Consider the following 22,236-nt stretch of genomic DNA (forward strand, 5'->3'; position numbering starts at 1 on the left):
AGTCTTTAGCCTGCTTTTCCATTTTCTTAAGGATTTTTTTAAACAAATGTTTTAATTTTGATGCAGTTTAATTTATCATGTCTTTCTCTTCTATTTCTGTTTTTGTGTCTTAAAAGATCTGATTAACCCAAGGTCATAAAGATTTTTGCCTGTTTGCTAGAAATTTTTGGTTTCAGTTGTATTTAGATCTATGATCAATCTTGAATTAATTTTTGTATATACTGTGGGACAAAGGTCAAGTGTTCTCATTCTTTTTTTTTTTTTAATGAGGTTATTCAATGGTCCCAGCACCATGTGTTGGAAAGACTATAATTTCCCCCACTGAATTATTCTAGTGCATTTGTCAAAAATCAGTCGTTCATGTCTGTGCAGGTCGATATTGGAACTCTCTTTTCTGTTTCATTAAATTGAATTTCTGTCCATATGCCTAAACCAGACTGTTGTGATTAGTGTAGTTTTGCAGCAGTGAAAGTTCTCCAAATTTGTTCTTTTTAGAAAATATTAATTTCTACAAAAAATCTTGCTGAGATTTTCACTGAGATTGTTCTTAGTCTGCAGATTTAGAGGAAATTGAAATATTAACAACATTGAGTATTCTGACCCATGAACATGGGCTACTGCTTCATTATTTAGGTAGTCCTTATATTCTCTCAGAAATATTTTGCTGAAGTTGTCAACATATCTTTGTAACATTATCCTTAAGTATTTCATGTTTTCGATGCTAACATAAATATTTTTTATCTGAATTTTCAATTCCTTCTTGTTGCAAGTATACCGAATAGAACTGATTTCTGTACATCAACCTATGCCCTGTAACCCTGTTTGACTCACTTACTGGTAGTTCTAGTAGCATCTTTGGTAGATTCCTTAGGTCTTTCTAACATAGATGACCATCTCATCTGTGAATAGTTTTACTTCTTCCTTTTCAGTCTTTTGTGCTTTTCATTTCTTATTTTTGCCTCATTGACCTAGTTATGAGCCCCAGGACAAGGCTGAAGAAAGTCGTGAAAGTGGACACACTGACATTGTTCTTATACTAGACAGAAAGCATTTGGTCTTTCATCATTAAGTACGATATTAGCTGTAGATTTCACTTAGATGTTATCTATCACATTGAGGAAATTCTCTTGTATTTCAAGTTTCCTGAGGTTTTTTTGGTCTCCAACTACTGAGATGAGCATACAAACCTATGATTTTTCTCCATGCTTCTATCAGTATAGAAAATTCCACAGGTTGAATTTCAAACATTAAATCAAACATGCATTCCAAAAATAAATGTCATTTAGCCATAATGTATTATCCTTTTCATATATTCCTGACTTCAATCTGTTAAATTTTTGCTAAGGACTTCTATATCTACATTCATGAGCAATACTGGTATGTAATGACTTTTGTTTTAATGTCTATTTCTGACTTTAATATGATGGTAATGCTGATCTCATAAATGTAGCTGAGATGTGTCTTCTCTTTTATGTTCTGGAAAAGTTTATATAGAAGTCACGTTATTTCTCCCTCTAAAGTGTGGTAAGATTCACCAGTCAAACAAATTGATACTGGAATTTTCTTTGCTGGAAAACTTAAACTCTAAATTCATTTTCATGTGCACATTTATACACATACACACACACAACTTTTTCTTGAAGGAGCCTTGGTACTCCATCATAGTATTGTTTTCTAAGAAATTTATCATTTATTCTAAGTTGTATATATCAGCATAAAGTTCTTCATAATATTGGCCAACCCTTATACTATCTGTTAGGTCTATAATGATGTCCTCTCTTTTATTCTAACTTATATAATAAATTATCCCAAAATTTATAGACATTTTATCTTCCATATCTTCTCTGAGTCAAGAATTCAGGAGATGCTTGACAAGGCAGTTCTGGCTTGGTGCTTCTCACTAAGTTAAATCAAATGTTGACAGAGCTGCAAGTATCTCAAGGTCTTACTGAGGCTGGAAGATCTTGCACCAAGGTGCCGCCCTCACAGAGCTGGTTAGTTGGCACTGGCTATTGGCAGGCCTAACTTCTTCCTTGTGTAAGCCTCCCCAGAAAGCTGTCTGAATGTCTTCTCAACGTGGCAGCTGGATTTCTCCAGAGCTGATGATCCAGAAGACCAAGGTAGAAGCCACATGCCTTTTACAGCCTAGACTCAGAAGTCACAAATCACTACTTCCTTCACGCTCTAATCAACAAGGCTAGTCAGGAGTAAACGTGGTAGAAAACTGAACAAGAGAAGCAATGCCCAGAGGAGAGGACCATCAGAGGATCATTTGCTTGGAGGATGCTATATGGAAAAACATGGTAAAGTGACAGAAACTGACTTGGTGTTCAGACAACATAAGTACCATACTATAAGAAGAATTCATTCACTGAAAGAGTGATCTTTGAACTGAGACTTGATAAGAGGGAATCAGCCACGTAAAGATCATATGTTTTTGTTTTGTTTTGGACAAGGGTGCATGACAGAGAATGGTACAAATAAAGGATAATAATTTGAACATATTACATTTGATGTGCCAAATGAAATTTAATTGAATTTGAATGCCACATGAAGATCTCAAGTAGTTAGCTGAATAACTCTCAAGCTTAGACAAGAGAGAATGGAGATTTAAGTAACAAAAGGAAATTGAGAATGGGCCAAAACAGCTGGGGGAAAAAAAAAAAAAAGAAAGAAAGAAAAGAAAAAGAAAAAAGGCCATAGCTTTAAAATAAATTGGTAATCTGGAAGATTAAATCGAGAAAACTCAAGAATACATTAAAAAAATGTAAACAGACGGAGATCCTGAGAGAAAAGAACATGCCAGAGGATATGGCCAAGGTATCTAATTCCCCATTTAATACTGGTTTGAGAAAAGAAGATCAACACAATGAATCATAAAGAAAGAAAACAACAAAATAATGGAAAATTTCCCAAATTCAACTTCAGATTGAGTTCCAAGCAAAACAAACAAACAAACAAACAAGCAAATACAGATCTACTTATAGCCTGATAAAAATTTCAAAAACCAAAGAAGGCAAAAAAATCCAAAGCAGAAAACCACAAAGGGCTACAAATCAGATTAATACTAACACTCTCCTTACCAATTGTAGATACTAAAAGACAATGGAAAATATCTTCGTAATATTGAAAGAGAAGGATTTTGAATTCAAATACTATACCTACTTATATTTCAGGGCCAAATAATACATTTTTAGACATGTAAGCTCCCTGGCAGCTAAGTATGACCCAGAGGAAATCAAGAAGGCTAGAAATAAATTAAGTCAGGTTCCATTAGAATCTTTATGCCTTGAAAAGTGACACAGATTGAATGACATAAAATTACATTTCATTTCCTATCAATTCAGTCATACTTGATTCTAGACTGAGTAATACTTTCATAACCATAACATTATAAATACGATTTATTGGTTTTAATTTTTGAATGAACTTATAGAAAAACTGCCCAAGACAACTATAGCCATTTAATAGAATGTAAATGTCATAAACTCTTGCAAAAGTTTTTAACTGAACAATAAAACTGATCAGTGAAAGTTTTACAGTAAGCAATCATTAAATTTTTACCTAAAACTGAAAAATCAAAGAATAAAGAAAAGACTTATATTGGTGCTTCCAAAAGAGCTAAAAAGAGAAACCTGTAACAATGGTTTCCTCTGCAGACTATCAGATCCTCTGCCTTTGTTAGAAATGGCTATAAAATTGACTCAGTTTTCTAACAATCTACATAAACACCTAAGAAGGAATCAGAGTTTTCAGAAGAAAATAATAATCACTAAAATTTCACTGAATTTCAACTTTTTCTAGGCATTCATTACATGTTTTCACTCATTTAATACTCATCTAAAATGTATGGGAGGTACTATTATGATGCCCAGTTTATACGTGAAGAGACTACAGCACAAGGAAATTTTAACACTTCCATAAACACAGCTTCCATTTCACAAGTCAGAATCTGAACCTATGAGGTCTGGCTTCATGGGAGAAAAGGTAGTTACTAGAGAAAGACAATTACTCCTAGTGCTAAGTGCATAAAGAAATATCAGTGAACACATTAAATAATATTTATAATTTGTAACAGAATCAGCTCCATTATTGTACCTATCCTGTGGCTATCTTATAATTCAAACACATTTTTCCCCTTGTCCACAGAGATAAAACATGAGAGACTGAGTCAAATGTCTACATTTGGGACATCTCTGACAAAACAACATCACAGAAAGCTAAATTACATACCCAAAATTAATTAGAAGGTAGTTTGTATAAATTTTAATTAGTCTCCTAATATCTAGAGATTCCTGCTTTCTTTCCAGAGGTATATGACCAGTATTTTTATCATTTTGAACTAATTATTATTTTTCTAATAACTTTATAATTTCATGTTTAAAAGTATTTTCCCATAACTTTACATGGACCAACAGACATCAGGGTCTTTTAAGGATCACTAAGAAAAGCATTATTTAGTATGTTCTGATTAAAAATGGATTTTAAGTAGCTAAACCTGTGGATTCAAAGGAACTGAATCTAAACTATTTAAATTATGCTTTACATATTGTAGGATCTGACAATAAGAATAGAACATTTTTCTAACTTTTTAACTATATTACATTGGGCAAGTTACCTTCTATCAAGCATCAAAAAGATTACAGGTTTTCTTTTTTTTCATTTATTTATTTGACAGAGAGAGATCACAAGTAGGCAGAGAGGCAGGCAGAGAGAGGGGGGAAGCAAACTCCCTGCTGAGCAGAGAGCCCTATCAGGGCTCGATTCTCAGACCCTGAGACCATGACCTGAGCCAAAGGCAGAGGCTTAACCCACTGCACCACCCAGGTGCCCCAAGATTACAGGTTTTCAAGTAATTTACATTTTTTTTTTTAGGTTTTCACCAAGAAATACTGAAATATACAATAAATATACTCCAATAAAAATTTTTAAAAGAAGAAACATACAATAGAAACATGCTAAGTAGTATGAATCTAAAGTCAAAAGGAGAGCCGTAAATGTGTTATGCACTACATATTAGAGAGCATGAGTTAATCTAGAAACCGAATGGACTGACAAAGTATACAGAATTGCCTAGAGCATGGTACTGAACCTTGGTCAAAGCTGCGAGATATACTAACCAGGGAAAAATGTGTTTTGCAAATAGGGGTCATTGAGCTGTTTCAAAGCAAGACAGACTAACCTGTCAAAGTTGTTTGGTAATAATCACTGGATTTATTTCTTCTACCTAGATTTTGTGGAGTCCAGGGGTTTTCAATGATTTCAATGAGAAATCCCTACCACACACAGACTTTGGACTTCTTGGTACCAAGATGCTCATGTACACACCCGTGGTGGTTTAGCATCTGGAGATGGGCAAGTCCTGCGAGGCCCAGAAGAAGGATGATAAAGAAGACTGTGTCTTGAGTTCACCATGCCCACCCTGTTAATGCTTATCTTTCCCCTCCTGTTGCTGTGTTGCATTATTTCTGACTATAAACTACTTAAGGAGTCTTATCCTAATCAATTATGTTAAGTAATTACATGATATTAGCATAGTACTTATCCTGAGTGCTTAGTTTTTAAATGACATTGGTAAAACGAAGGAAATAGTCATTGTTTACTGACACTTTGAGTCAGGCCTAGACTTCCAATTCCCCAGGACCTCACCTGGTTTGAGCTGAACTACTTCTTAACTCATATAAATGATGCAGAGTTGAAAAACACATAAGCCTTAAAAATTACCACATTAAAATACCTGTAATTTCTCCAGTGTGTTAAAAAATGTCATAGTAATGGAGTCTTTGTTAGTAGTATTAGTTTATAAACTCAGGTATTATAATTTAAAGTTTAATAAAATAAAGCAGACTGAGGTCAGATGGGAAATGATTCTCTGTAAGGGCAGATGAAGTCACAGAACTTCACTGTATGATTTTGATGCATATCCATATCCTGGTACCAATTTCATATACATTTCCAGGAAATAAGTAAAAATCTTGACCTCTAATACTTCAGAAATAATCACCAACCAAATCTCAGTTTCATTTTTCCCATCACTTCTAGCTTCCTATCTTTCTCCCACTTATATCTTTAAAGCCATGGCTTCCAGACATTCCTCCCAGATATGTGCTTAGTAGTTAGGAAAAATATCAAACTAAATTTCCTAATTTTTCAGATATCCCTTTTTGAAAATAAATTTCAGTAACCACTAAATGTAATAGCTAAGTCACCAATCAATAAGAAATATAAAACCATGCATATTTTAAATCCTCAGGTTTAAAAAGTTCATTAAAAACACAGGTCAAGTTTTTGTATCCTGTTATTGTATTAATGCTCTATGAAGAACTACCACCTAAATTATATTCACAGAACTCCAATATTACTTTTGATAAGTTAAAATTGAGAAAAGACTTACTCCTTATATTCCATTAACAAAGACCCTGGGCTAAACCATCTGGGGGTATAAGGAGGGGTAAAGGTCCCATTTTAACCAACTGAGCCACCAAGGCGTCAAAGGTCCCATTTTAATATCAAGATTTGTGCAAAGTGAATGAGGAAATAAACGTATGCCTTTAAAAGATGAAAGTAATATTCAGTAACCTCAAGGTTAAAAACGTAGTATGAATGATGAATGCAACCAGGAAGAGAGACCACTAGGGGATATGGAGGTCAAGGAGGATTTCTTGGAGGGTAAAGGAGTTGAAATATGTTCCTCAAGATAAGTAGGTTCTAAACAGAATACAGTATCTTAAACAGAAGAAATGACAGAGAGAAAGGCACAATAATAAAACAATAACTCAAGTCAGTTTTGAAGGAATATGGCTACCCCAGTGTGACTCTACCAAAGCATGAATACAGGGGGAGGTATGTGATAAGACTGGGTGACAAAAGATTTTAATACCAAGATCAAGAGCTTTGATGCTATACAGAACGGGTGGCCACTGAAGGTGTCTGCAGAGGAGAGGCACATGACGGATGTGGAATTATCACTTCTACCCAAAGGTCCCAGATCTTCCAGGACTTGAGTCACACAGAATGAGTTCATTCCTTTTGCCACGATAGCCCTTCCTAGATTTGAAAACTGCTATTATTTTCCTCCACCCGGAGGAAGTATACAAAGGACAGACTGAAAAAGGGAGAGACTGAAGTCCAGAGATAGCTGAGATGCCATTTATAATTTTTAGGAGGCTTGAAATAAAAAAGGGCGGCTATGATTTCATGGAACTGAAAACTTCCTTGCAACTGAAAAATGTTCTTATAAAAAAAGAAAGAAAAAAGAAAAATGTTCTACAACTTGAATGCATATCTTACTGATTTCACTTTAAAATTCACTTCAAATCTTAATGGACAGCTTTACAACCAAAGTTTTTTACTGGGAAAGTGCTGTCTCAAGAAAAGGCAGCAATCTGCAGAAAGACAGTCCCGTTTCCTGAGTGAGCCCACCCACGCAGCTCTAAGAGAGCCATCAGACGGTTCTTCCTGTGCTCTTTCCAATTATTTCACACACTTTTTTCAGGATTATGGGTAGTCTTGAAGCATCAACATAGCACCCATAAAAGTCACTGATGTTGTATTCCTTAAACACTTCCTTCAGCATGAAAGGGTATTTTCCAACTGAAAATATCTAAATTCTAAAACTTAAACCCATGTTTGTGCAACATAAAACCCACCGCAATAAAATCTCCATGTTACCCTCTTTACAGCAATATTGATTCATTGATATTTCAGAGTATTTGGCCATGACACTCTGATGATAACACAAAAACATTTTGATAACTGCCCATACTAATGTCACCTATGTATGCCTTTGTAGGATTGATGGGAAAATATTAAGACATAAGCAGCACAATATTTAAAAATAAATACCCTATGACCAAATAAAATGGATTTCAAACCTTGATCTTAGTTGGCTCAGGACTATTTTCTTATCTGTTTTCTTAGCTACAATTTTCAGAACCCCCAGGACAGGATATATATTTCAAGGTTGAAAAGAATGTACCCTCTGTCCTATTAAGTTGGCAGAGTCACAATTTATTGAGGATTAGTCCTATAAAGTCTATAAAGAGATTTATTTAAATGCATGTATTAACCTCAAATAATTTAGCCAGTTTATCTAAAAACATGTAGCACTAAATATATGTACAATCATTTCAATTTCAATTTACTGTATTACTAGTTTTATTAAAAGGATTTAGAGTCTAAATCCATGTTTGTTGAGGACTTAAGTAGAAATTTTATGCAGTTAGGCACACTAACATAGCTCAATAATTAACCATATTGAGTCACACTGTACATTTCATATCTTTGTGCCATCCTAAATTACCATCATTTTTGGTCTTATATTACATTTGCATAAACTAATTACAATAAAGAAGGAAACATTAAAAATTAAGGCAAGTGTTAAGTATTTAGATAAAATCTTCATTGTAATTACATAAGATGATAGGTATAATCTAGAAAACTAAAATATAACAAAATGTTAAATAATAAAATTATACATATCTGAAGACACATATTTACCTGACATTGCCCTTGGTGTTTCTGAGAACAGTTGCAGCAAAATTCTGTGTGACACCCACCAAGCTGATTCCATCCACTTCCACAATCTGGTCATTGACTTGTATTCTTTGGAAAGAGGAGAGAAATTAACCACAATTAACTTTTCTGATAGTACATTACCATTTTCAATATATGAGTTGACAAAATACTTGATTTTTATGATACTCTTACTGACCTGAAATTTGTCTTTTATCCACAAGCTCCCAATCTTAGTCAAATACTTAATGTTTTTAAAACATTGTTTTGAAAAACAGATTGTTTCAAAAAGCAATACTAAATGGAGAGATTCAGGTCACCCAACATTCGTATTCCTATCACAACAAATTGACAACTGCTAACATATGACATACTTACATCCTTTCTTGTCCTTAATGAATTACATAAAACCTAAAAGATCCAGCTGAAATTTGCTGTGGGCTTCCTCCCTGGTCCTTCTTCCCACCACTCCTCTTCAGGAAAAAACATCAAGAACTGCAGGGAATCCTTCCTATTCAAGTTGTACACTTAACACAGATAATACTCATAACTGTATGTATGTATGTATGTGTGCACACATGTATGTAAATGTATATGTTTATGTTTAAGAGCATATATATTACTAGTGTTCTTTAATGTTCTTTCTTGTTTAGTGTTCTTTAATGTTTAGTGTTCTTTATGCATGTTTTATACATACCATTTTTTAAAATTTTTATTTTTTTTTCAGTGTTCCAGAATTCATTATTTATGCACCACCCTGGTGCTCCATGCAATATGTGCCCTCTGTAATACCCACCACCAGGCTCACCAAACACCCCACCTCCCTCCCCTCCAAAACCCTCAGTTAATTTCTGAGAGTCCACAGTCTCTCATGGTTTGTCTCCCTCTCAAATTACCCCCGTTCACTTCTCCTCTGGTTCCATACAAATTTTAGGATTGTTTGTTCCAGCTCTTTGAAAAATGCCAGTGGCATTTTGATTGGAGTGGCATTAAAAGTATAGATGGCTCTAGGCAGTAAAGACATTTTAACAATGTTTATTCTTCCGATCCAAGAGCTCGGAATCTTGGAATCCAAGATCTTCCATCTTTTTGTGTCTTCTTCAATTTCTTTCAAGAGTGTTCTGTAGTTCTTTGAGTACAGATCCTTTACCTCTTTGGTTAGGTTTATTCCCAGGTATCTTATAGTACTTGGTGCTATAGTAAATGGAATCAATACTCTAATTTCCCTTTCTATATTTTCATTGTTAGTGTATAAGAAAGCAACTGATTTCTGTACATTGATTTTGTATCCTGCCACATTACTGAATTACTGTATGAGTTCTAGTAGTTTGGGGGTGGAGTCTTGGGTTTTCCATATAAAGTATCATGTCATCTGGGTAGAGAGAGAAATTGACTTCTTCTTTGCCAATCTGAATACCTTTTATTTCTCTTTGTTTTCTGATTGCTGTTGCTAGGAGTTCTAGTACTATGTTGAATAACAGTGGCGAGAATGGACATCCTTGTCATGTTCCTGATCACAAAGGGAAGGCTTCTCAGCTTCTACCCCTTGAGGATGATATTCGCTGTGGGTTTTTCATAGATAGATTTTATGAAGTTGAGGAATGTTCCCTCTATCCCTATACTTTGAATCGTTTTAATCAGGAACGGATGCTGTATCTTGTCAAATGCTTTTTCTACATCAATTTAGAGGAGCATGTGGTTCTTCTCTCTTCTCTTATTGATTTATTCCATCACATTGATTGATTTGCGAATGTTGAACCACCCTTGCATCCAATGGATAAATCCCACCTGGTCATGGTAGATAATCTTTTTAATGTACTGTTGGATTCCATAAGCTAGGATCTTATTGAGAATCTTGGCATCCATATTCATCAAGGATATTGGTCTGAAATTCTCTTTTTTTGGTGGGGTCTTTGCCTGGTTTGGGGATCAGGGTGATGCTGGCTTCATAAAAAGAGTCTGGAAGTTTTTCTTCTGTTTCTATTTTTTGAAACAGCTTCAAGAGAATAGGTATTATTTCTTCTTTGAATGGTAGACTTCTCCAGGGAATCTGTCAGGTCTGAGCTCTTGTTTTTTGGAAGGTTTTTGCTCAATGCTTCAATCACGTTACTAGATATTGGTCTATTCAGGTTGACAATTTCTTCCTGATTCAGTTTTGGAAGTTCATAAGTTTTGAAAGTTTGCCAAGAATGCATCCATTTCATTTAGGTTCCTTAACTTATTGGCATATAACTGTTGATAATAATTTCTGGTGATCGTTTCTATTTCCTTGGTATTAGTCATGATCTCTCCCTTTTCATTTATAATTTTATTAGTTTGGATCCTCTCTCTTTTCTTTTGGATTAGTTTGCCCAGGGGGTTATCTATCTTATTGATTCTTTCAAAAAAACAGCTTCTACTTTTGCTGATGTGTTTTACTTTATCTCTAGTTCCTATCTCATTGATCTCTGCTCTAATCTTGATTACTTCCCTTCTTGTGTGTGAGGTTGGCTTAATTTGTTGTTGATTCTCCAGTTCTTTAAGGTATAAAGAGAGCTGGTATATTCTGGATTTTTCCAGAAAAAATGGGAGGTTTGGATGGCTATTTCCCCCTAGGACCACCTTTGCTATATCCCATAGGTTTTGGACCAAAGTGTCTTCATTCTCATTGGTTTCCACGAATTGTTTAAGTTCTTCTTTGTTTTCCTGGTTGATCCAAACATTCTTACACAAGGTAGTCCTTAGCTTCCAAGTGTTTGAATTCCTTCCAAGCTTTTTCTTTTGGTTGAGTTCCAGTTTCAAAGAATTGCGGTCTGAGAATATGCAGGGAATAATCTCAGTCGTTTGGTATTGGTTGAGCCCTGATTTGTGACCCAGAATATAGTCTATTCTGTTGAAAGTTCCATGTGCACTCGAGAAGAGTGAGTATTCTGTTGTTTTAGGGTGGAATGTTCTGTATATACCTATGATGTCCATCTGGTCCAACGAGTAGAGAGTCCAGATATGGACCCTCAACTCTACGGTCAAAGAATCTTTGACAAAACAGGAAAAAATGTACAGTGGAATAAAGACAGTCTCTTCAATAAATGGTGTGGGGAAAATTGGACAGCTATGTATAGAAGAATGAAACTCGACCATTCTCTTACACCATACACCAAGATAAACTCGAAATGGGTAAGAGACCTCAACGTGAGGCAGGAATCTATCAAAATCCTAGAGGAGAACATAGGCAGTAACCTCTTTGACATCGGCCACAACAACTTCTTTCAAGACATGTCTCCAAAGGCAAAGGAAACAAAAGCGGAAATGAACTTTTGGGACATTCATCAAGATCAAAAGCTTGGGACTTCATCAAGATCAAAAGCTTCTGCACAACAAAAGAAATGGTCAACAAAACAAGGAGGCAACCCATGGAATGGGAGAAGATATTCGCAAATGACAACACAGACAAAGGGCTGATATCCAAGATCTATAAAGAACTCCTCAAACTCAACCCCCCCAAAACAGATAATCACGTCGAAAAAATGGGCAGAAGACATGAACAGACACTTCTCCAAAGAAGACATACAAATGGCTAACAGACAATGAAAAAATGTTCATCATCATTAGCCATTAGGGAGATTCAAATCCAAACCACATTGAGATACCACCTTACACCAGTTAGAATGGCCAAAATTAACAAGACAGTAAACAATAAGTGTTAGAGAGGATGTGGAGAAAGGGGAATCCTCTTACACTGCTGGTGGGAATGCAAATTGGTGCAGCCACTTTGCAAAACAGAGTGGAGAATCCTTAAGAAATTAAAAATAGAGCTACCATATGACCCTGCATTTGCACTACTGGGTATTTACCCCAAAGAAACAGATGTAGTGAAAAGAAAGGCCATCTGTACCCCAATGTTCACAGCAGCAATGGCCACAGCCGCCCAACTGTGGAAAGAACCAAGATGCCCTTCAATGGACAAATGGATAAAGAAGATATGGTCCATGTATACAATGAAGCATTATGCCTCCATCAGAAAGGATGTATACCCAACTTTTGAATCAACATGGACAGGACTGGAGAAGATTATGCTGAGTGAAATAAGTCAAGCAGAGAGAGTCAATTATCATATGGTTTCACTTACTTGTGGAGCATAAAAAATAACATGGAGGACATTAGGAGATGGAGAGGAGAAGTGAATTGGGGGTAATTTGAGGGGGAGACAAACCATGAGAGCCTGTGGACTCTCAGAAATTAACTGAGGGTTTTGGAGGGGTGAGGGTGGGATGTTTGGTGAGACTGGTGGTGGGTATTATGGAGGGCATGTATTGCATGGAGCACCGGGTGTGGTGCATAAACAATGAATTCTAAAACACTGAAAAAAAAAATATTTATTTTAAAAAAGTTTTAACATTTTGCCATTCTGCATTTAGGTTGTTAACTACCTGGAACTTATTTTTTATTATAATTTGTGTTAGCAATATATTTTTATGTTTTCAAGTGTTATAAATAAATACCTTAATAACATTTTTACTAAGAGTTCATTTTTCCTCCACTGATTTGTAGTGCTGCATCTGTCTGGGTTTAAAATGTGCATCAACATGTTTTGGGTTTTCTATTAGTTTCTACTTGTCTATCTCTGCACACTCTATCGCTTCCTAATTAGTTTTGACATTTCATAGGATAATTCCCTCCACCTTGTTCATTGTCCTCAGATTTTTCTGCTCTATTTTTGAGCTTTTTCTCTGCATAATTAGTTTAAGACTTACTTGCCAAGTTCTCTAAAAACACTCGTTGAGGTCTTAATAAAATCATACTGATTTTTAGATTAGTTTGGAGAACACTGACATCTTTATCATATTGAGGCTTCCCATCAATAATCCTTGTGCTACTATAATAACTCTGGACAAGTGCTGGGTATATCATATGTTTTTGCCATCTGTTAAGAAGAGTTATTTAAAGCTTGAAAATAAGAATAAAAAGAAGAGTAACCTGTCTTTTCAATATGATTAAGGTGCATATTTAGTAGGTCCACCCAAGGATAATTTGGGGGAATGTATTTTCATTGATCCACTGTTTAAAATTGATTAAAATCCTGGATATATTTAAGTTACATGTTAATTTGCAGATTTTTCTGTCTGGAATAAATTCAGGTACTTTCCTTCTGTCAGAAAAGATAATCCCATAGGCCATGGTTTATTTCCCTGTAGAATATTAACTAGTTTATATCTAACTTAGTAATGTTTTTCTAATACTACTTTATTAACTTGTCTTTAACTACGTACTTCCTAAACGTCCTTTGAATCACATTTACCACATCTCATTGGTTCTCTCATTAATTAGTGAGTTAAGTAAAGTCTAATCCGTGTTCATTTTATATGTATGAAAGTCATTTTTTTTAACTCTCTGAATATTAGCCTACGATGGCTTTGGAGCTTCTACCCAAGATGCCAGAGTGGATTCACAAAGCCAGGGCAACTGTTCCCAAAGAAATACACACTGTGGGCTGGTTAAGACCCGCGTAATTGCTTGGGCCCCAGACGGATTCTAAAGCAGCAACAGAGTACTATCTTTGTTAACACAGTTTTTTCCTAATGTAGTATAGTATTGAAGTTTTTTCTGACTTTGGCCATTTTGGTTCTGGATCGAGTTTGCTCTAAACAACAATGAAAAATAATTCCCCACTGGTACCAGCAATGAATAGGAGTGTAATTTTATATTCTGACCATTCGAGACAGTTATTGGGACTATAGGGATCTATTATCTCTCATGGGAGAGATGATTTTAAAAAATTTTAAGTTACTATCCTTTAATTTTTTTTTTTTTTTGTCTGTTTGCGGGCTTCAACTATTTCATAAAAAAATTTCCTGAACACTAGAAAGGAAAATAGCCCTTTGAAATCTTTTTTTTTTTTTTTGGACAGGTGAATTTTTGTATTTCTTTGATTACTTAACGTTGTTTCTGAGGTTGCAGAACTGAAGTGACAAGTTCTCTGTGTTGCTGTAACTGAGAAAAGCCATTATCTCTCACAGTGTGTGCATGAAATATGTCCCTAACATAGAAGGGTATTAATAAATTAAATTATAAAGTCTTGGAAGTTAAAGGAGTGATAACCTGGTTCACAGAGAATAGCAAGCACTCTCATAAATCTTACATTCTAGTATCTAATGAAAAGTTCAAACATGCTAGACATTTAAGAAAAAAATATTTCTTAAAGATTCTGCTAGAAGCTCAGCAATATTTTAATAGAAAGCCCAGTTCACATAGTAAAAGTGAATCTTCAGACTAGTAAGACTAATTTAATAATTTTGGATTAAGATATATACTTGTGTTTTCTCCATGATTTTGTAAAGGTATGGCTTTGTATTTTCCAAATGAAGAGATTAATCAATCTGTACTTCCTAATATTCTGATATGGATAGTGATCAGATTAACAGTACTCCTATAAAAAGCTTAAGACGTATAGGAAAATTAGATTGTGTTTAACTAAACTGAATCATAATCCTGACAAACTTTTATATCGATGATAATTATGTTTTATAGAGTGTCAGCTTAAAACATGATTTCCCAGATTTTTAGTTATCTCCAACGCCTTGGCCATAAAAGCATAGCTTTTAATATATACAACTCTGCTTACATTAAAATGTTACAAAGTTACAAAAAATAAATAAAAAATAAAATGTGACAAAGTTACTCTAGCTTTGCATCATGTTAAGGAATGTGTTTATCTCCACACGTTAAGAAGATGTAAAAATGGAGTGTGTGGCTGCAGAAAATGATAGCTGCTAGTCTGGTACTGCCTGTGCATAATGGACAATCATTAGCAAGTCCCCATCCACCTAGAAAGGTTGCTAACTAGAAGTTGGTTAAGTAAGCTGTAAGTTAAGAGTAATATGGACAATTGAGATGATGCTAGCAGCAACAGTGACAGAAAAAAAATATAATTGTTTGGGTGAGGATATGGGATTAATTTTTTTTTTCTTGAGAAAGGATAACAAAAGTTAGACCTACAGTATCAGCCTGTTTTAGGATGTGCGAGAACATAATGAAACCCAAAACTGGAGTGTAAAGCAAGTTGAAGGTATGAAGATGTGATTTTTATTTGTTTTTATTTGCCTTGGTCTATACCATCTGAGTCCAAAAAGAAGATATAAAATGAGGTAAATTTTTTATGAAATGCATTCAGTCTTGAAGGACGGACTGAATTATATTATCCATAATATGATTTAGAAGAAAAGAGAATTGTTTTTCTACTACTAAAGTTACGCAGAGTGAGTCAATTCCTATTTCCATGATGGTCCTTCATATATTTGAAAACTGCTATTATGTTCCTCCATTAGGGTTGAGGATGAGAAGAGACTGAAGAAGGGAAAAATTAAAATCAGGAAGACAGTTAAGAAGTCGTTTGCAATTTGTAAAAAGCTTGAAATGGTAACAACACAAAATGATGAACGAGAATTCCTTTTACTTCACATCCTCATCAGCATTTGGTGCTGTCAGTGTTTTGGATTTTGGCCATTCTAATAGTGTAATGGTATCTCATCATTGTTTTAACATGCAATAATTCACAGATTGGGAGAAAACATTTATATATCATATATCTGATATGGGGTTTGTGTCTACAGCATTATAAAGATAGTTACAACCCAGTCACAAAAAGACAAACAATCCACTTTAAAAACTAAGGCAAAGAAAGATAATGTAGGATCTCACTTTTTTTTGTAGAATCTAAAAACCAAAACAAACAAGTAAACCAAATACAAGGCTCACAGATACGGAGAACAGACTGGTGGTTGCCACAGGGTAGGGAGGTGGGGTGTGGACAGAATGACTGTAGGGGGATCAGCAGGTACAAACCTCCAGCTACAAAATAACTCAGTCATGGGGATGTAATCTACAGCATGGTGACTACAGTTAATAATATGTAAGTTAAATATTGCATATTTGAAAGCTGCTATGTGAGTATGTCTTAAAAGTCTTCATCACAAGGAAAAAAATTATAACTATGTCTAGTGATGAATGTTAATTAGATTTACCATGGTTATCATTTCACAATGTATACAAGTCATTATGCTGTACACCTGAAACTAATATAATGTTACATGTCAATTATACCTTAAGAGAAAAAAAGTGGGCCAAAGGATCTGAACAGGCATTTCACCAAAGAAGATACCCAAATGGCCAAGAAGCACATGGAAAAGATCCTTGCCATCAACAGCTATCAGGGAAATGCAAATCAAAACTAAAATAAGATGCCCCTTCATACCCACTCAGAGATGATTTTGATTAAAAGACAGATAATAACAAGTGTTCATGAGGATGTGGAGAAATTGTAACCCTCATACATTACCACAGGCAATGTAACATGGTGCAGCTACTTTGGAAAACCATCCAGCAGTTCCTCAAAAGGTTAAACATAAAGTTACCATGTGACCCAGAAACTCCACTGTTAGGTATATATCAAGAAAAATGAGGACATGTCCACACAAAAATTTATACATAAGCAGCATTATTGATAACAGTGAAAAAGCAGAAACAACCCAAATATCCATCAACTGATATCAGAATAAACAAAATGAGGTATATCTGTTCAATAGAATATTATTTGGAAATAAAAAGGAAGGAAATGTGATACCAGCTACAACATGGATAAACCTTGAAAGCATTATGCTACTGAAAAAAAGTCAGTCACAAAAGACCAATATATATTGCATGATTCCATTTATATGAAATGTCTAGAAAAGGCAAATCTCTACAGACAGAAAGTAGATTAGTGCCTAAAGCTGGGAGAAGAGGGAGGAGTTGGGAGAAAAGGAAAATGATTGTAAATGGATATAGAGTTTCTTTCTGGAGTGATCAAAGTGTGCTAAAATTAATTGGTGACACATGTTTTGAATATTCTGGAAACCAATGAATTCTACAATTAAATAAATGAACTGTATGCTATGTGAATTATATCAATAAAATGTTAAAAATTCATCTAAAAGAACAACTTTATCCAAAACACCACCAGCTTTGTCATTCCCATAAAATGTATTTCTAAATCACTTAGTGTAGCTATCAAGTGTCTTCAGCACTGGGTCTTAATCTCACTCTGACAGTTTTATCCCACATTATCCTTCTTGATATTTAACAGTATTACCATCCCTCCCCATTTGCGTCCACCCTTCACCATGCACAAGACTAGAGTACTGTACCTCTAAGAAATAGGAATGGTGCTAAAGTTTAAGAACTTTTGGTTGGTAATTGGGCTAGAGGGTGGGCTCCTTAAATATTAATAGGTAGATCAAATACTATAGTGAATTAATAATTCTAGTATACAGCATATGTTTCCCTTCTTCCCCTTTGATCTATGTGGTTGAGGGACCCAACTCTGTTCTCCCATAGAGCAGGTCCAGGACCACTTTTTTCTTTTTCTTTCTTTCTTTCTTTCTCTCTCTCTTTCTTTCTTTCTTTTTTAAGATTTTATTTACTTATGTGGGGGGGGGGGAGATTGAGAGAACAAACATGAGGAGGGGTAGAGGGAGAAGCAGACCCCTGCAGAGCCGGGAGCCCAACTTGGTACTTGATCCCAGAACCCTGAGATCATGACCTGATCCAAAGGAAATGGTATTTCAATACTGTTTTAGTTTGCATTCACTGATGACTAGGGATTTTGAACATATTTTCATATGCTATTGGCCATACATATATTCTTTGTGAAATGGCTGTCAAATCTTTGGTCTGTAATTTTAAAAATCGGGTTGCTGTTATTTCCTTGTAAATGTTCTTCATATTCTGTATGTGTGTTTTGCAAATATTTTCTCCTTACCTGTAACTGTGTCTCTCAAAGTAAAAAAAAGTTGTGATTTTTAATGAAATTCAGTTTGCCAGTTTTTTCTTTGATGGTCCGAGCTTTTTGTGAGCTGTCTCAGAAACTTTTATTTAATGTGATGATACAAAAATTTTCACCTATGCATTCTTTTAGAGCTTTCATAGTTTGAACTCTAACATCTAGATCTAGGATTGATTTTGATTAATTAATCAAAGTTAATTAATTATGGTGTGATAACATTTGTGCTCAGGTATTTTTTCTCCTCATATGCATAACTAATTTTTTTTCTGCTAGTTGTTGAAAAGACTGTACACTTTAGCACTGAGTTATTCTGGCACTTTTATTGAAAGTCAAGGACTACATGTGTCTCAATCTATTGCTTACTTTCTATTCCACATTTTTTATTTTATACGAATATCACATAGTCTTGGTTACTGAGGCTTCACAATAAGTCTTATAAAATCAGATAAGGTCAGTCCTCTAATTTTATTCTTTTTCAGAATTTTTATTCTAGGTCCCTCACATTTCCATATGCATTTTAGAACCAGCTAACCAATTTCTTTAAAAAAAAAAAATGCCCACTGGGATTTTAACTGATATTTCTTTGAATCTACAGATGAATACAAGGGTATGTGACATCTTAACGATATTGACAACACCTGTTATAAACATTGCTATGTATCCATTTATTTACCTAGCATATTTCCTATTACCATCAGCTAGTATCAACTCAACTACATTTTCATTTTTGTCCAACAACTCCCTTACATAGCTAAGAACTGTAAGGCAAGCCGTATCCTGAAAAGACTGTTCACTTTCCTGCCTTTGTATCCTCTATGAAACATGTGCCCATGTATCCCTTTGTCTTCTCAAAAGCTTTCTCCTAAAAGCCCAGGTCAAATGTTAACTTCTCTTTGAGTATTAATCTATTTACCCAAGCCCAGTGATCTCTTCCATCCTTTGAACCTCTTCTATACCATATGTTTTATACCTTCATCTAATGTTACATGTTACCAGATAAATGTTTATTATTTATTGAGGTATAAGGTCTCCCTAAGCAAATAGATTGCCAACCTCATGGGTCTGACATCTGAGTCCAGAGCAATAATTATATACTGTTCATGTTATTAAACGATTTTGGAGAATGAGAGAAAAGAAAGAGTTCCTTTTATGTGTAGTTTGTTCTCTGGATAGGACAAAAGTTAAATTTCCACTTTTAGGATAACATTTTTTTATACACTGCTGTTGGTTGGACTCAAAAGAGGCAAATATCCTAATTATTGCCTCCCTTTCCATCATTCTATTTTTACCGATCTCTTTTCTGTAACAACATCTTCTCTTGGCCAGTTGTCATTTAAGTATTTTTTTTCTCAGAGACTGTCTAGAAAACATCTGTCTTGATTAAATCTTACTTAATTTTAGTAGCATTTTTAAAAAACTTTCTATCTTTGTTTCTGTGTACACATAATTTGTGTAATATAATATAACATTTCCTTTATGAAAGTCATTTTGTTGTGTAGGGTTGTGTTGGGAGTGAGGACGTTGAGTTTTAAGTTGATTCTAAACTACTTTCATGGCCAAAATTATGACTTTATTTCTTCCTAACCTTTACATAAAATCTAGTGGAATGCTATCAGGCAGTATACGCTTGCTTCCTCAATGCTTCTGAATGACCAATGACCGTTGTAAACCCACGGCATTTCTCCAAGAAACATCCATGGCAGTTCAAGTGCATGATTTACCAGTAGAAATTCTTTCTCTTTCAACTCTTTAAAATATAGTTTGTGTTTTGAAACACCAAGTTAAAGTTGAATTATAGAATTTGAACAATGAACACAGCTGGCCTTTGGGGAAGGGGTGGGAAGTAAAGCTGAAAAGCTCAAACTCTCAAAACGAATGTCATTGTTATGCTTTTATGAAATGAAAAGGTGGTACGGTGTTCTAATCAGGCAAAAGCATTTGAGAAGGTAGACATTTTTAAAATAGATAAAAGTCAAGGATGGGTGTGGGAACTACTAAGTACAGGGCAGAAAACTTCTAAAACGAGTTTTCTTTGTAAGCCAATACGTACAGGGCTAGCATTTACTGGGGAGGAAATAAAAGTCAAAGCAAAATATAGTTTTTTTACATTGTCAACAGACAGAGTAATTAGAGTTGGAAGAAAATGAGGATGATGATTTTCTTAATGGACAAGAATAAAGGAAGTACAGGAAAAGTCAAAGAAATTTCTGAAAATATACATCCTTGTACAGGATAATTTAGATAAAATGCAATGCAACAAATACAATTAGAGGGACATTTCTAAGTACTCTAATCAGAAGGAAGATAGCAAAAGTGCTAGAAAAATATAAGTAGAGAAAATAATATGCTTGCTTCATTGATTTGATTGATTCATTCAGTCAGTAATTTAGCAAGAGTGAGTCGATCCTGACTGTACTCCAAGAACAGTGAGAGTCACTGGGATACAAATTTGAATGAAGTATGATTCCTGTTTCAGAATATCACACATACACACCCACACACACACAAATATTTGCAGAAGTACAGGGATATGTGTGTATGTTGAAGGAACTGGAGAGACGGAGAGTGTGAAATATTTCAGTAAGTGTGCTAAGAAAGGTATGAACAAAATAAGTTCACATTAACAGAGGAGGGCTACTGACTCTGTGAGGTGAGGGTCAAGTGGAACCAGAGCAAAGAAAAAACTGAAAATAGATGGATTCACAATGAAGTCATGGTGTTTTTGCAAATAAGCCAAGAAAGTCATCAGCTATAGTATACAATGCTATCAAAATAAACAAAAAGAAATGGAAAAGTGACCCTCACAGAGACTAGAGATTATTGGAAATTACCTTTAGGAAGAGTAACAGAACACACTAAAGTCACAGGAAATTTGCCCCCAAAAGACTGAATCTTAGAAGTGGCATCAAGCCATTCATACATGGGTTCTAGTGCTTATTCAAAGTCTCGTGCTAGCATGCTGTTCTAAAAGTCACCAGAAATACAACTGTGGTCCTTGCTCTTAATGACGTAACCATAAACCTATGGATATTCACTCAATACACATGACATAATGACAAACAAGTAAACCTAAATGCATGTGCTATAGCCCATTACATTCAAGTATACAGAGGCCAAGCGTTCCGCTGGGCTCCACCAGGGACAGTTGAATGGCTTCAGTGATGAAATGGACAATAAGGTTACCCTTGATGTAAAAGGTAACACAATGTTGAGAAAAATACTATTTGGGGCAAGGTGGAGAGTATGAAAGAAGTATGGTAGTAAGAAAAGAGTTGCCTAGAGCTAAATTTCAATCCTGAAGCTTCCACTTATTGATGATCTACTGAAAGTCCCCAATGCTCTTTCCCATGTGTATGTTGTTTGGTTTTCTTGTTGTTGTTTTGTTTTGTTTTGTTTTTGTTTTAAGAGTTTAAATTGGATAAATTTTAAAAGATTGAAATCATACAAAGTATCTTTTCTGATCACATAAAATGAAAACAGAAATCAGTGACAAAAAGAAAACCAAAGAAAATTAAAAGGTATGTGAAATTAAACAACACACTTCTAAACAATCAATGAATCAAAGGAAATTAGTTTTTTCAGGAATACTTTTAAGTCTGTGTGATGTAGAGAAATGGAAAAAGCAATGACTGAAAGATAGAAAAAGAAAACAGCTAGAAAGCAGATGGTAGATTGAAATGCATATTTCTACAAAGTAGCCCTGGGGAGAGAGAAGGAAATCTGCCTTAGAGAAAATCCAGACCCACCCACCCACTCTGCTAGCACACTGAAAGTGAAGGAGGAATAAAGGAGACTGAGGAGTTGAGCTACAGGGTCTCAGGTGCTGGTGGTAAAACAAAGTCAGATCTATGAAAACTGGAAAAGCAATAAACTCTTGGAAAAAGTATTGGAGAATGAGAAATGCCATTTAAATGCATATCACCACC

General features: G+C 34.8%; 1 protein-coding gene across 12 annotated transcripts in view; it reads right to left on the bottom strand.

The window, feature by feature from the left end:
- PPP1R9A (protein phosphatase 1 regulatory subunit 9A) overlaps positions 1-22,236 on the bottom strand; it is a 311,463-nt gene that overhangs the window by 105,987 nt on the left and 183,240 nt on the right. For all 12 annotated transcript variants that reach the window (XM_082693613.1, XM_082693612.1, XM_082693611.1 and 9 more), the window contains exon 5: positions 8,500-8,604. In XM_082693613.1, the coding sequence (XP_082549739.1) occupies positions 8,500-8,604 (105 nt within the window). The remainder of the gene's footprint in view (positions 1-8,499; positions 8,605-22,236) is intronic.

The sequence above is a fragment of the Mustela nivalis genome (genome assembly GCF_964662115.1).
Source record: "Mustela nivalis genome assembly, chromosome: 12".
NCBI classification, from domain to species: Eukaryota; Metazoa; Chordata; class Mammalia; order Carnivora; family Mustelidae; genus Mustela; species Mustela nivalis.